This window comes from Bufo gargarizans, chromosome 1 (genome assembly GCF_014858855.1).
Source record: "Bufo gargarizans isolate SCDJY-AF-19 chromosome 1, ASM1485885v1, whole genome shotgun sequence".
Classification (NCBI taxonomy): Eukaryota; Metazoa; Chordata; class Amphibia; order Anura; family Bufonidae; genus Bufo; species Bufo gargarizans.
The window spans coordinates 549,013,398-549,029,097 of NC_058080.1; the positions used below are offsets into that span (position 1 = coordinate 549,013,398).

The 15,700-nt window shown below is 46.7% G+C and overlaps 1 protein-coding gene across 2 annotated transcripts in view; it reads right to left on the reverse strand.

Moving 5' to 3' along the window:
* ANKLE2 (ankyrin repeat and LEM domain containing 2) overlaps nt 1-14,638 on the reverse strand; it is an 88,598-nt gene extending 73,960 nt beyond the window's left edge. Inside the window, exon 1 of one of the 2 annotated variants that reach the window (XM_044275592.1) lies at nt 14,577-14,638. Coding sequence is in view for 1 of the 2 variants with exons in the window: in XM_044275591.1 (XP_044131526.1) it covers nt 13,965-14,121 (157 nt within the window). In the remaining variant the exon portion in view is untranslated. The other variant, XM_044275591.1, reaches the window with a different exon arrangement.
* Nucleotides 14,639-15,700: the final 1,062 nt, after the last annotated feature.

Genomic DNA, 15,700 nt, shown 5'->3' on the forward strand with positions numbered 1-15,700 from the left:
CACCATTTTCTGACAGCCATAACTTTATATTTCCGTATACAGAGCCATATATAAAAGGGGCTGTCCGGGTAAAGAGCTGAACCCGGACATACCTCCATTTTCACCCAGTCAGCCCCCCTGACTTCAGAGCAGTTCATGGGCCGATGTCCCCTTTGCCCTGCGCTAAAACGCGCAGGGCAAAGGCATTTTTCCAGAGTTCCGGTGACGTACTGGGCTCTCCATGGGGCTGCCAGGAACCCCGGTGACGTCACCGGCACTGATGGGCGGGTTTTAGAGCTGCCAATGCCTGTAAAATGGCTATGGCAGCGCTAATGCACGCCCATCAGAGCCGGTAACGTCAACTAACACACCGCCCGGCAGCGTGTTATTGTAAACAGAAGAGCCCGTGGGCTGAGCGATCTAGCGCAGGGCAAGGGAGCGCATCGGAGCATAAGATGCTCCAATGCCAACATCAGGCGTGCTGCCTGGTTGAGCTCTGAACCTGGAAAACCCCTTTAACCCCTTAAGGACACAGGGCGTACAGGTACGCCCTTGTGCCCTGGTACTTAAGGACACAGGGCATACATGTACGCCCTGTGCATTTTCAATCACCGCCGCGCGGCCGGCGGCGATCGGAACCCCGTGCCTGCTCAAATCATTGAGCAGGCACTTGGGGCAAATGCGTCGGGGGGTCCGGTGACCCCCCCATGTATGCGATCGCAGAAAACCGCAGGTCAATTCAGACCTGCGGTTTTCTGCGTTTCCGGGTTATTCGGGTCTCTGAAGACCCGATAACCCGGAACAGGATGGTGATGGTGGTGTGATTTCACTCCACCAATCACCATCCAGCGATCCTGAGTGGTGATGGTGACATCACCACTCAGGATCGCTTTCTGATTGGTCAGGGGGCGGTCCGGCGGCAGATTCAAAAGAGGCAGGCGCCCCTCTCCTCCTCCTTTTGTGTTCCAGCGCCGGAGGAGAGAGGAGCTGCCTGCACGTGTCTGCCACCGCTGCCTGCACCCCGATCTGTGCCCCCCAGGACCCGATCTCTGCCCCCAGCACCCCATCAGGTACATAGGGACAGCTAGGGAAAGTTTGGGATAGGCAGGGAAAAAAAAGGGAAAGGTAGTTTTTTTGACTTTTTATTGCATCACCCCAGTTAGGGTGTCTGGGGTCCACAGCACAGCTGTGTGACCCTAGACCCCCCAGGGGTGCTGCCACTTGCCCCCCTCCCCCCCCCCACCTTTTTTGGGGTGCTTTTTTTTTTTTTTGAGTTCGCTGACTGTGACCGGCACTTAGCGTCCGGCCACTGTTAGCGCATCGCACACCCCACCGCTGATCAACTTCGGACGGTTGATCAGCAGTTTAGAAAAAAAATTTCCTCACTTTTTTGCCCTTTTTTTTAGTTAGTTTTTTTTTTTTTTTTTTCTGTTAGTTTTAGGGTGAGTTCGTGAACACCCGTGCCCCCTCACACACGCACACCAAATAAAGAGTTACACACACGCACATATACACGCAGACACACACTCCCCTATGGCCCGCCGGACGTTCTCGGCCGAGGAGGCATACGCCCAGCTTGCCTCCGAGTCCGAGAGTCCCAGTGAGGATGAGGATGACCCCACATTCCTGTTGTCATCCGCATCCTCCTCATCATCTAGCGATGATGATGAGCCCCCAAGGCGGCGGAGACGCCGCCAGGCGGAGCAAGGGGACCGCCATGTTAGGGACCCTGTGGCCCACACTAGTACGAGCAGCTCTGGGGCTCGTACTGGTTTCCCGGCCCACCAGTTAAATCCACCGGAGCACCCTGCCGGTGAACTTGTCTGGTGTAGCCCAGAGCGATACGAGCCCGTGATTCCTGATTTCGTAGGCCAAATCAGGAATCCAGATTTCCACAGTGGGCTACACTGAATATGACTTTTTTTGTCATTTTTTCAGTGACCCACTGGTAAATCTGATGGTGGAGCAGACGAATCTGTACGCCCAACAGTTTGTCGCTCAACACCCAGGCTCCTTTTTGGCCAGGCCCGGTGGCTGGACGCCGGTCAGTGCAGCCGAAATGAGGACATTTTGGGGCCTCGTGCTGCATATGGGCCTGGTCAAGAAACCCAGTGCCAGGCTGTACTGGAGTGGGGACGTCCTATATCAGACCCCACTTTACAGTACAGTTATGACACGCTCCCGGTTTGAGGCCATCAGGAAATGTCTGCATTATTCCGATAATGCAGCATGTCCACCCCGAGGTGATCCTGCCCATGACCGTCTGTACAAGATACGGCCGGTCATCGATCACTTTGGGGCCAAATTCATGGAGGCCTATGTACCTGGAAGGGAGGTCGTGGTTGATGAGTCTCTCATTGCGTTCAAGGGGAGACTCATTTTCCGCCAGTATGTGCCTTCCAAGCGGGCGAGGTATGGCGTGAAGCTATACAAAATTTGAGAGAGTACCTCAGGGTACACTTACAAATTTCGTGTATACGAGGGGCGAGATTCCCGGATTCAACCCCCAGAATGTCCCCCCACTCTGGGTGTTACCGGGAAACTTGTGTGGGACCTTATGCACCCACTGCTGGATAAGGGTTACCACTTGTACGTGGATAACTTTTATACCAGTATCCCCTTTTTCCAGTCCCTTGCCGCCAGATCCACGTCCGCTTGTGGGACCGTGCGGAAAAATCAACGCGGCCTCCCTGCCCACCCCCTCCAGGTACCTATCCCCAGGGGTGAGACCCGTGCCCTTACCACTGGAAACCTGTTGCTGGTCAGGTATAAGGACAAGAGGGATGTCCTTATGCTGTCCACAATTCATGGTAACGGCATCACCCCTGTCCCTGTGCGAGGTACCGCGGCAACGGTCCTCAAGCCCGATTGTATCGTCGCCTACAATCGGTATATGGGAGGAGTTGATCTCTCGGATCAAGTCCTCAAGCCATATAACGCCATGCGCAAAACCCGGGCATGGTACAAAAAAGTTGCGGTCTACTTGGTACAGGTTGCCATGTACAACTCTTTTGTACTATCCCGAAGCGCTGGCAGCACAGGGACATTCCTCCAGTTCTATGAGGCAGTCCTCAAGGCCCTGATCTTTTCGGACCGGGAAAGAGCAGGCCGGAGTACCTCGGGAACTGTAGGCGCCCGGATCGTCCCTGGCCAACACTTTCCAGGTGTGGTCCCCCATACTGGAAAGAAGGGACGAACCCAAAAAAAGTGCAGAGTGTGTCGCAGGAGGGGGATACGGAAGGACACGACTACTCAGTGCGACACATGCCCCGATCATCCGGGCCTCTGCATTGACGGTTGCTTCAGGGAGTATCACACTTCCATGGAGTACTAAATTTATATCCCAATTTAGCACTGACATCGGATTAAAAAAAATGGTTCTCAGACTTGACACCCAAAAAAACTAAAATAATTTATTAAAAGTAGACATAGGTATTGCCGCGTCTGTAATAATCTCCTCTATAAAAATGCCCCATGACCTAACCCCCCAGATTAACACTGTCCAGAAAAAAAAAATAAAGGTGCAAAAAAAGGTTTTTTTTTGTCACCTTACATAATAAAAAGTTTAATAGCAAGCGATCAAAAAGTCATATAGCCCCCAAATTAGTGCCAATAAAACCGTCATCTCATCCCGCAAAAAATGAGCCCCCACATAAGATAATCAGATAAAAAAAAAAAATAGAAAATGACTCAGACTTTAGAGATACAAAAATTTTTTTAGGGTATCAAAAAGGATAATATAGTCTAAAACCTAAATAATTGTAAAAAAAAAAGTTGACTTATTAGGTATCGCCACGTCCGTAAGAATCTCCTCTATAAAAATACCCCATGACCCAACCCCCCAGATTAACACAGTAAAAAAAAAAAAAAAAAAAAAAATAGGTGCAAAAAAATTTTTTTTTTGTCACCTTACATAACAAAAAGTTTAATAGCAAGCGATCAAAAAGTCATATAGCCCCCAAAATAGTGCCAATAAAACCGTCCGCTCATCCCGCAAAAAATGAGCCCCCACATAAGATAATTGGCTAAAAGAAAATAAAAAAAATGACACTTAGACTTTAGAGATACCCAAAAAAAAAAGTTGTATCAAAGATAATATAGTCAAAAACCTAAATAATTGTAAAAAAAAAAGTAGACTTATTAGATATTGCCGCGTCCGTAAGAATCTCCTCTATAACAATATCCCATGACCTAACTACCCAGATTAACACGGTTAAAAAAAAAAAAAAAAAAAAACGGTGCCAAAACCGCTATTTTTGGCACTTTTCCATTTCAGTCCGTTTTTTCCGGTAACAAAACAAGGGTTAACAACCAAACAAAAGTTAAAATTTATTACCCCGATACTGCAGTTTACAGAAACGCCACATTTGTGGTCGTAAACTGCTGTATCCGTAAAAGGGAGGCTGCAAAAAGAAAGGACCGACATGGTTTCTGGAAGGCCGATTTTGATGGCCTTTTTTATTGACACCATATCCCTTTTGAAGCCCCCCTGATGCCCCCCTAGAGTAAAAACTCCCTAAAATTGACCCCATCTAAGAAACTACACCCCTCAAGGTATTCAAAAATGATTATACAAGCTTTATTAACCCTTTAGGTGTTCCTCAACAGTTAATGGCAAATGGAGATGAAATATCAGAATTTCAATTTTTGGTAACCTTACCTCACAAAAATGTAATATAGAGCAACCAAAAATTATATTTACCCTAAAAATACTCACCCAAAAAATGCCACCTTATCCCATAGTTTCCAAAATGGGGTCACTTTTAGGGAGTTTCTACTCCAGGGGTGCATCAGGGGGGTTGAAACAGGACACGGTGTAAATAAACCGGTCCATAAAAATCAGCCCTCCAAAAACCAAACGGCGCACCTTTCACTCTATGCCCCGCTGTGTGGCCGTACAGTAGTGTACGGCCACATATTGGGTATTTCTGTAAACGGCAGAGTCAGGGTAATAAAGATACAGTCTTGTTTGGCTGTTAACCCTTGCTTTGTTAGTGGAAAACATGGGTTAAAATGGAAAATAAGGCAAAAAAATGAAATTTTCAAATTTCATCCCTATTTGCCAATAACTCTTGTGCAACACCTAAAGGGTTAACGACGTATGTAAAATCAGTTTTGAATACCTTGAGGGGTGTAGTTTCTTAGATGGGGTCATTTTTGGGTGGTTTCTATTATGTAAGCCTCGCAAAGTGACTTCAGACCTGAACTGGTCCCTAAAAATGTCGTTTTTGTAAATTGCTGAAAAATTTCAAGATTTGCTTCTAAACTTCTAAGCCTTATAACATCCCCAAAAAATAAAATATCATTCCCAAAACAATTCAAACATAAAGTAGACATATGGGGAATGTAAAGTCATCACAATTTTTGGGGGTATTACTATGTATTACAGAAGTAGAGAAACTGAAACTTTGAAATTTGCTAATTTTTCCAAAAATTTGTTAAATTAGGTATTTTTTGGTGCAAAAAAAAATATTTTTTTGACTTCATTTCACCAGTGTCATGAAGTACAATATGTGACGAAAAAACAATCTCAGAACGGCCTGGATAAGTCAAAGCGTTTTAAAGTTATGAGCACTTAAAGTGACACTGGTCAGATTTGCAAAAAATGGCCTGGTCCTAAGGTGTAAAAAGGCTGTGTCCCTAAGGGGTTAAGGTACATATGACTTTTTGATCACTTATTTAATTTTTCTGGGGGAATAAGGTGACTATAAAATGGCATGCTTTTATATTTTTCCGCTATGGCATTGACTGCACAGGAACACTCGATCCTCTGATCACTTCTCCCTGACTGCAATGATTTAACATTGTAGTCTATGGGAGATTCGCCATGTTCTTATGGAGCCCTGCCACAGGTGGCATAGGAATGTATTGCTGAAGTAGCCTCAAGCCTTCCTAACACTTGAGGCTACCACAGAGTACAAATGGCTTATCTGATCTTAGCACAAAGAGGCATTCAGGCCCTAGGAGCACAGCGCTCCAAGGGAAAGCCGCCTCAGATGCTGTGGTCAATTGATCGTGGCATCTGAGGGGTTTAAAGTCCAAGATTGCCATTGATCTCAATCATTGAGGCCCACGCTAGAGGATAGATGGAGCTCTGCAACTTACTTCATTTCTAGGCAAAATGGCAAAAACTAAATTGTAATCCCTTATAAACCGGATCTTTAAACAACTTTCGAAAAGGGGTGTTTGCATAATTACAGATAATTGAAGAATGCCAGTTTATTCAACTCAAACTGCTTTCCATTACATCGCAGGGAAAAAAGCTAAATGAACCACGAACTGCGTAGTACCCATTTTTGGGACAGGGCGCATGTCATGACAGTCCATTTAAATATAGCTAACTTTTGCGATGAGTCATTCTAGGAAGAGTGAAGCATTCCTGCATTGCAATAAGATCAAGCCAAAGCACGGATCTTAAAATAACGCTCTACTCGGAGGCCAAGAAAACATTTTCCATGGCAGAGCGTCCCAGGCTCGCAGTGTGTGTACATAGTTATTTTACAGGGGATTATATTACAACGGATGGCTGGAAAAGCAATTTCCCTAAACTGCACAAAGATATCCAGCCTGGAATGCAGGATGAACCCTAGCTGTGTCACAACTGTAGAATAGTTACAGAAACTATAAAATGCATTCAATACGCCTCCCAGACTTCCATATATTCTACCACACCCCTGCACAGTTACAGCACACTAGTCCAGTGGCAGCCCCAAGTAATCAAGAGATTTCATGTGGCTACGTGTCCTCTAAGGGTGGTTGAAAGTGTATCGGCCGCATCTCCTGTACTGACTGCATCACAGTAATTTATGATAAAATCAGTTCCTATCTGATAGCGGGGCTATTGTACTGGACTCACATGAGGACTAAGGATGAGTGAATTGACTTCAGATGCAAAGTCGATTTTATGCGAATCGAAGTCGATTCGCATAAAACTTCGTTCTAATACTGTACAAATGGTACCTTGGAACTGAACCAGAGTTCCGGAAATGTTTTTTTCCAGTACAAATTAATTAATGAAGTTATTATGCGAAGTATCGTAACACTTCGCGAAGCAATAACTGGCTCATCGGAGCGAATACATTCTTAGGCTACTTTCACACTTGCGGCAGTGTGATCCGGCGGGCAGTTCCGTCGTCTGAACTGGCCGCCGGATCCGCCGCTGACTGAAAGCATTTGTGAGACGGATCCGGATGCGGATCCGTCTCACAAATGCATTGCAAGGACGGATCCGTCTCTCCGCTTGTCATGCGGACCGACGGATCCGTCTTGTACATTTTTCTCATTTTTACCGATCTGCGCATGCGCATGCCGGAACGACGGATCCGGCATTCTGAATGCCGGCTCCGGCGCTAATACATTCCTATGGGAAAAAATGCCGGATCCGGCGTTCAGGCATGTCTTCAGTTTTTTTCGCCGGAGAGAAAACCGTAGCATGCTACGGTTTTCTCTTTTGCCTGATCAGTCAAAACGACTGAACTGAAGACATCCTGATGCAAACTGAACGGATTACTCTCCATTCAGAATGCATGGGGATAAAACTGATCAGTTCTTTTCCGGTATAGAGGCCCTGTGACGGAACTCTATGCCGGAAAAGAAAACCGCTAGTGTGAAAGTACCCTAAAACTGTACAAATCTCCTGCTTCGCGCATTATTAGAAATAATGATGACGTGCACAATAGAGCCACAAGCAGAGAGGAACTGACTGTACCTAAAAGGGGTTTTCCGGGTTTCGAACTGAACCTGGTCATACCCACAATTTCACCCAGGCAACCCCACTAACATGAGCATCGGAGCATTTCATGCTCCGATGCTCTCCTTTACCCTGCGCTGAATCGTGCATGGCAAAGGCATTTTCAGGAGATCCAGTGACGTAACGGGCTCTCCATGGGGACTGCCAGGAGGAGGCTTCCGCCCAGCAATGAGCCCAGTGATGTCACCGGCACTGATGAGTGGGCTTTAGCGTTGCCCTAGCCAGCAGTGTGCTGAGGTAAACCAACAAGCCCTTGCCCTGCGCGATCCATGACAGGGCAAGGGACAGCCTAGAAGCATGAAATGCTCCGATGCTCATGTTAGTGGGGCTGCCTGGGTGAAAATGTGGGCATGTTCAGGTTCAACCCTGAACCCAGACAACCCCTTTAACCACCTCCCGACCGCTGTACGCGTATATGCGTCCGGGAGGTGGTTGCTTTACTCCTCCTGGACGCATATACGCGTCTTCTCGCGAGACGCGAGATTTCCTGTGAACGCGCGCGCTCACAGGAACGGAAGGTAAGAGAGTGGATCTCCAGCCTGCCAGCGGCGATCGCTCGCTGGCAGGCTAGAGATCCGAATTTTTTAACCCCTAACAGGTATATTAGACGCTGTTTTCATAACAGCGTCTAATATACCTCCTACCTGGTCCTCTGGTGGTCCCTTTTGTTAGGATCGACCACCAGAGGACTCAGGTAGGTCAGTACAGTCCCACCAAACACCACACTACACTACACTACACCCCCCCCCCCCCGTCACTTATTAACCCCTTATAAACCCCTGATCACCCATGATCACCCCATATAAACTCCCTGATCACCCCCCTGTCATTGATCACCCCCCTGTCATTGATCACCCCCCTGTCATTGATCACCCCCCTGTCATTGATCACCCCCCTGTCATTGATCACCCCCCTGTCATTGATCACCCCCCTGTCATTGATCACCCCCCTGTCATTGATCACCCCCCTGTCATTGATCACCCCCCTGTCATTGATCACCCCCCTGTCATTGATCACCCCCCTGTCATTGATCACCCCCCTGTCATTGATCACCCCCCTGTCATTGATCACCCCCCTGTCATTGATCACCCCCCTGTCATTGATCACCCCCCTGTCATTGATCACCCCCCTGTCAGGCTCCGTTCAGACGTCCGTATGATTTTTACGGATCCACGGATACATGGATCGGATCCGCAAAAAGCATACGGACGTCTGAATGGAGCCTTACAGGGGGGTGATCAATGACAGGCGGGTGATCACCCATATACACTCCCTGATCACCCCCTGTCATTGATCACCCCCCTGTAAGGCTCCATTTAGACGTCCGCATGATTTTTACGGATCCGATCCATGTATCCATGGATCCGTAAAAATCATGCGGACGTCTGAATGGAGCCTTACAGGGGGGTGATCACCCTGATTACCCTGATCACCCCCTGTCATTGATAACCCCCCTGTAAGGCTCCATTCAGACGTCCGCATGCGTTCTGTGGATCCGATCCATGTATCCATGGATCCGTAAAAAATCATGCGGATGTCTGAATGGAGCCTTACAGGGGGGGGTGATCAATGACAGGGGGGTGATCAGGGAGTCTATATGGGTGATCACCCCCCTGTCATTGATCACCCCCCCCTGGTAAGGCTCCATTCAGACATTTTTTTTGGCACAAGTTAGCGGAAATTTTTTGTTTGTTTTTGTTTTTTCTTACAAAGTCTCATATTCCACTAACTTGTGTCAAAAAATAAAATCTCACATGGACGCACCATACCCCTCACGGAATCCAAATGCGTAAACATTTTTAGACATTTATATTCCAGACTTCTTCTCACGCTTTAGGGCCCCTAAAAAGCCAGGGCAGTATAAATACCCCACATGTGACCCCATTTCGGAAAGAAGACACCCCAAGGTATTCCGTGAGGGGCATATTGAGTCCATGAAAGATTGAAATTTTTGTCCTAAGTTAGCGGAAAGTGAGAAAAAAAAAAAAAAAAAAAAATCAATATCCGCTAACTTATGCAAAAAAAAAAAATTCTAGGAACTCGCCAGGCCCCTCATTGAATACCTTGGGGTGTCTTCTTTCCAAAGTGGGGTCACATGTGGGGTATTTATACTGCCCTGGCTTTCTAGGGGCCCGAAAGTGTGAGAAGAAGTCTGGGATCCAAATGTCTAAAAATGCCCTCCTAAAAAGGAATTTGGGCCCCTTTGCGCATCTAGGCTGCAAAAAAGTGTCACACATGTGGTATCGCCGTACTCAGGAGAAGTTGGGGAATGTGTTTTGGGGTGTCATTTTACATATACCCATGCTGGGTGAGAAAAATATCTTGGTCAAATGCCAACTTTGTATAAAAAAATGGGAAAAGTTGTCTTTTGCCAAGATATTTCTCTCACCCAGCATGGGTATATGTAAAATGACCCCCCAAAACACATTGCCCAACTTCTCCTGAGTACGGCGATACCACATGTGTGACACTTTTTTGCAGCCAAGGTGGGCAAAGGGGCACCTTTCGGATTTCGCAGGCCATTTTTTACACATTTTGATTGCAAGGTACTTCTTACACATTTGGGCCCCTAAATTGCCAGGGCAGTATAACTACGCCACAAGTGACCCCATTTTGGAAAGAAGACACCCCAAGGTATTCCGTGGGGGGCACGGCGAGTTCCTAGAATTTTTTATTTTTTGTCACAATTTAGCGGAAAATGATGATTTTTCTTTTTTCCTTACAAAGTCTCATATTCCACTAACTTGCGACAAAAAATAAAAAATTCTAGGAACTCGCAGTGCCCCTCACGGAATACCTTGGGGTGTCTTCTTTCCAAAATGGGGTCACTTGTGGGGTAGTTATACTGCCCTGGCAATTTAGGGGCCCAAATGTGTGAGAAGAACTTTGCAATCAAAATGTGTAAAAAATGCCCTGCAAAATCCGAAAGGTGCACTTTGGAATATGTGCCCCTTTGCCCACCTTGGCAGCAAAAAAGTGTGACACATCTGGTATCGCCGTACTCAGGAGAAGTTGGGCAATGTGTTTTGGGGTGTCATTTTACATATACCCATACCCATGCTGGGTGAGAAAAATATCTTGGTCAAATGCCAACTTTGTATAAAAAAATGGGAAAAGTTGTCTTTTGCCAAGATATTTCTCTCACCCAGCATGGGTATATGTAAAATGACACCCCAAAACACATTCCCCAACTTCTCCTGAGTACGGCGATACCAGATGTGTCACACTTTTTTGCTGCCAAGGTGGGCAAAGGGGCGCATATTCCAAAGTGCACCTTTTGGATTTCACCGGTCATTTTTTACACATTTTGATTGCAAAGTTCTTCTCACACATTTGGGCCCCTAAATTGCCAGGGCAGTATAACTACCCCACAAGTGACCCCATTTTGGAAAGAAGACACCCCAAGGTATTCTGTGAGGGGCATGGTGAGTTCCTAGAATTTTTTATTTTTTGTCGCAAGTTAGTGGAATATGAGACTTTGTAAGAAAAAATAAAAAAAATAAAATCATCATCATTTTCCGCTAACTTGTGACAAAAAATAAAAAGTTCTATGAACTCACTATGCCCATCAGCGAATACCTTAGGGTGTCTACTTTCCGAAATGGGGTCATTTGTGGGGTTTTTCTACTGTTTGGGCATTGTAGAACCTCAGGAAACATGACAGGTGCTCAGAAAGTCAGAGCTGTTTCAAAAAGCGGAAATTCACATTTTTGTACCATAGTTTGTAAATGCTATAACTTTTACCCAAACCATTTTTTTTTTGCCCAAACATTTTTTTTTTATCAAAGACATGTAGAACAATAAATTTGGCGAAAAATTTATATATGGATGTCGTTTTTTTTGCAAAATTTTACAGCTGAAAGTGAAAAATGTCATTTTTTTGCAAAAAAATCGTTACATTTTGATTAATAACAAAAAAAGTAAAAATGCCAGCAGCAATGAAATACCACCAAATGAAAGCTCTATTAGTGAGAAGAAAAGGAGGTAAAATTCATTTGGGTGGTAAGTTGCATGACTGAGCGATAAACGGTGAAAGTAGTGTAGTGCCGAAGTGTAAAAAGTGCTCTGGTCATGAAGGGGGTTTCACCTAGCGGGGCTGAAGTGGTTAAATCTGTATGACAGGGCTCACTCAGACGACCTGTTTTTGTAGTCGGCAAATTGAAGATCCGCAAAACAGATACTGGCTGTATGCGAAACGGATGCAGGCACAAATATACCGTCGTGTGAATGAGCCTATACAGTCAGTTTGGGCCTGGGGAGCTACGGTCGCTCAGGGAGAAACACAACGCGTTTCCCGGACCAGACAGTTGTGTGAATCAGACCTAAGGGTCCGGCTACATGGCCACATGTGTTGTGCAACACAAAGGGGTATGGCGACATGTTGCGTGATATTGTGTATATCAATGGTGTCGCTATGGGACATGCCACATCTTGCAACAAACAACAGTTGCAGAAAAATCTGACTTTTCTTCTGTTGCGTTGCAATCACAGCATACCCCATAAAGACAACAATGAAATTCATTGCACGACACGTCACCGTGCAGCCAAACCCTAAAGTGCGTATATGCAGCAGAATTCTGGCATAATTTAATCAGCAAACCTTTCCCAATTCGTATTTAACTTTACTCTCTATACAGTAATAGGATCTTTCTGGTCCTTTTATATTGACGGGCTAACTCCAGGATCAAGAGCAGCTCTGTCTGTTGTGTAGAGGATGGAGCTGGTTGCTGCTGTACTGTTCCCATTCACTCCAGTGGGAGTAGTGCTGCAGTAACCAGCTCTATTCACTGCACAATAGACAGAGCTATATTGGTGCGGATCCGTCTTGTATCTGCACAGACGGAGCCGCACCAATAATGCAAACGCTTGTATCCGTTAATTACGGATCCATTTGCATTACTCATTCAAAAAAAAAAGTCTAAGTCAAAACAGATCCGTCTTGACTTGCATTGTAAGTCAGGACGGATCCGTTTGGGTCCACATTTTAGTGACCGTCTAAAAAACGCAACGGAGACCAAACGCAGCCAAACTGATGAATTCTGAAGGGATCCTTATCCATTCAGAATGCATTGGGGCTGAACTGATCCATTCAGGGCTCTCACAAGTGGACCCAGAAACGCCTGTGTGAAAGAGGCCTTACTCATCTTTAAAATATTCAGTGCCAGCCTTAAAGAGGCTCTGTCATCTGGAGCAAGCATACCCTACTTGGCATATAGCCAGGTAGGGCTGATAACACTGACAAAAAGCATACCTTGCTTTTTCTTCTATTAGGACCGGTTTGGCAGGGAAATCTAATTTTAAAAATAGGCTAATGAGCAAAAGGAACACTCTGAGGCAGGCATATGCCTTCCGAGCACTGCTTCTGCGACACCCATGTAATTATACTGCCATCCTTATTCTAATACTCACGCCCCCAATTCCTTTGACTGACAGCGCTAGACCCACTGGTCTAGCACTGAGATCCCGCTCATCTATGACAGTGCATGCACACTGGACTTTTTCCGTTGCTCTTGGCTAGTGAATTCCTCTAGTGCACATGCACAGTCAGATGCCAGTGGGCAGGATCTCAGCGCTAGACCAGTGGGTCTAGCACTGTCAGTCAAAGGGATTTGGGGGGGGGGGGGGATGATTATTAGAATAAGGGCAGCAGTATAATTACATGGGCGTCGCAGAAGCAGTGCTCGGAAGACATAAGTCCGCCTCAGAGTGCTCCTTTTGCTCATTAGCATATATTTTTTTTAAAAGAAGAAAGGTATGCTTTATGCTCTAGTGATGGGGGTCACATTCACGGTTCACGTGACCACTGCAGCCAATCACAGGCCACAGCAGTCATGTGTGCATAAACAGCACCTGACTACTGAGGTCAGTGACTGGCTTCAGCAGTCATGGAAACTATGAACGGCATGTGACAGCAGGGAACAGAGCAGTGGGTAAGGAAGAAGTTTTTGTGTTTTTTTAGATACTAAAGCTCCAGCTACCGTAGAACTCCTTTAATGGCCATTTCTATCCTACAATCTTCAAGGAAATGCTGCAAACTGACAGACTCACCAGCCAATCACAGAGCAGCTTCAGAACTGAAAGGCGAGCTGTGATTGGGTGCTATGAAAACTAAGGGCAGCTGACAGGTAGCTGTAGGGGCAGATTAGTGGTGAGCAGCTGAGCCATGCTCCAGGGAGGCAGCAGCCATGCATGTGCGTTAGTAAACACAACAGACACACAGGCCACGTCTCCTCACCTGACAGAATCTCCATGCCGGGCTGTGCCGGGGACTGTCTCCGGAGAATCCGCTTCGCCAGGCGGAACAGCCAACCCACCGTCACCACCACACAGGCCAGGAAAACCGAGTAGCCCACGGAGGCGTCCCATCCGGACACGAGCTCAGACAGGGACATGGCTCAGCAGCAACTTTCTCTCCGACTCCCAGCGCCAATCGTCCGGTGCTCTCCGCTAGGGGGCGTTCTCCGCTGCTCCTCCTTCCTATATTACGTTTACCGGCACCCAGAACACAACACGCGCACGTTATTCTCCCCGTCAGCGGTCTCCTCACTCAGGAGACTATGCAGACCCCTGGTCCACGTATTACCTCCGGAACTACTTATCAGTGCTATCACAACCCAGTGCAGTTTATTCATCCGCCGAACCAGTCTCTGGGTATAAGCTACGTGCACCACACCCTGCACGCGCCGGGGTATCACTAAACCTTCTCATAAGCCTCTACAGGGGTCTCCTCATCCCTCAGGTGCGCGCTCCGCCTGCGTCAGTGTCACTCGTACGTGCTCTACCGAGCGGCCCTGTACCGCACACTACCACACACACGGTGCCGACTCCAAATTTGGGTCCTCCCTACCTCCTCTGCTTTAAGTAGGTTCCACCCGAGTCCACAGCCCAACATGCGTGCGACACTTCCGGTCCGGACTGACAGGACCCCAGCGTCTCACAGCAACCGTAAGGCTGTCCCTGTCGCGCCTGTCCAGCGGCGAGGAGCAGACTAGAGGGAAATGTCACTGTGCACTGCAGTACACAGATGATAGACATGACACCCAATTGTCCAGTGCCTCTTCTGTCAGAAGTCAGAAACATTACAGGACTGTAGCTGTCTGTGGACATTTGCGCCTGTTGCTTACTATGCAAAACGATGAAGTGCACTTGGAAGGGTTAACTTGCACTATGATTTATGTAGTTATTTTACACATACTGTTGTTGAATTGCATTTTATATGTTTATTGTCTTATATCTGTCATTACACTTTAGCAGCACTGCTGAAAGGGTTAATGCACAGCCAGCTAATACTGAGAGACTTTGGGACTTTTTATCTTTTTTTACTGAGAATTTAGAAATCTTCCACAGTTACTATACCGGAAAATGCGAAGTTTTGGAGGGAGACATCACGAACTGACCTTCTGACTGTCTGGTTTTAGTTCTGTTGTTTATTTCTGGAAAAACTGCTTGGTCATTCCCGTAGACTTGTATTGAAACTGTACACAAGTCAATTACAGATTGAAATTACAAGATTGTTTCCGTTTAGGCTCTGCTTCTCCACTCCACCCCTCCCACTAGAAGGTTTCCAGTTCATCTAGAAACTGTATGAAAGGGGGCACTCAGTGTTTAGAAGGAGACTCTTCCAGACTGCACGAGTGACCAGAAGAAGTGGCTGAGATGGGAATACTCTGACCAGGGAGCCAGTTGGATGACGGTGTACCAGCCTTCTGAGAGAGAAAGAGACAGCTAGCTCAGGCCTTTCCTCAGCATGAAACCTTCCTCTGACCAGGAGGAGACTGGAGAAGCCAGCTCAGTGCCTTGCCTGTATGGTTTTACACTTCAGTTCCTAGAGGCTACACTGCAGACCTGGATTCTCTGGACTTATTTTCCATTGTGGTGCACCACGCCTTACAATTCTCTCCAAAGAGCAGCAACACATGGTGACACCTTGAGGGTGTCCAAGAGATCCAGTTTAGCGTTGAGACCACCCCA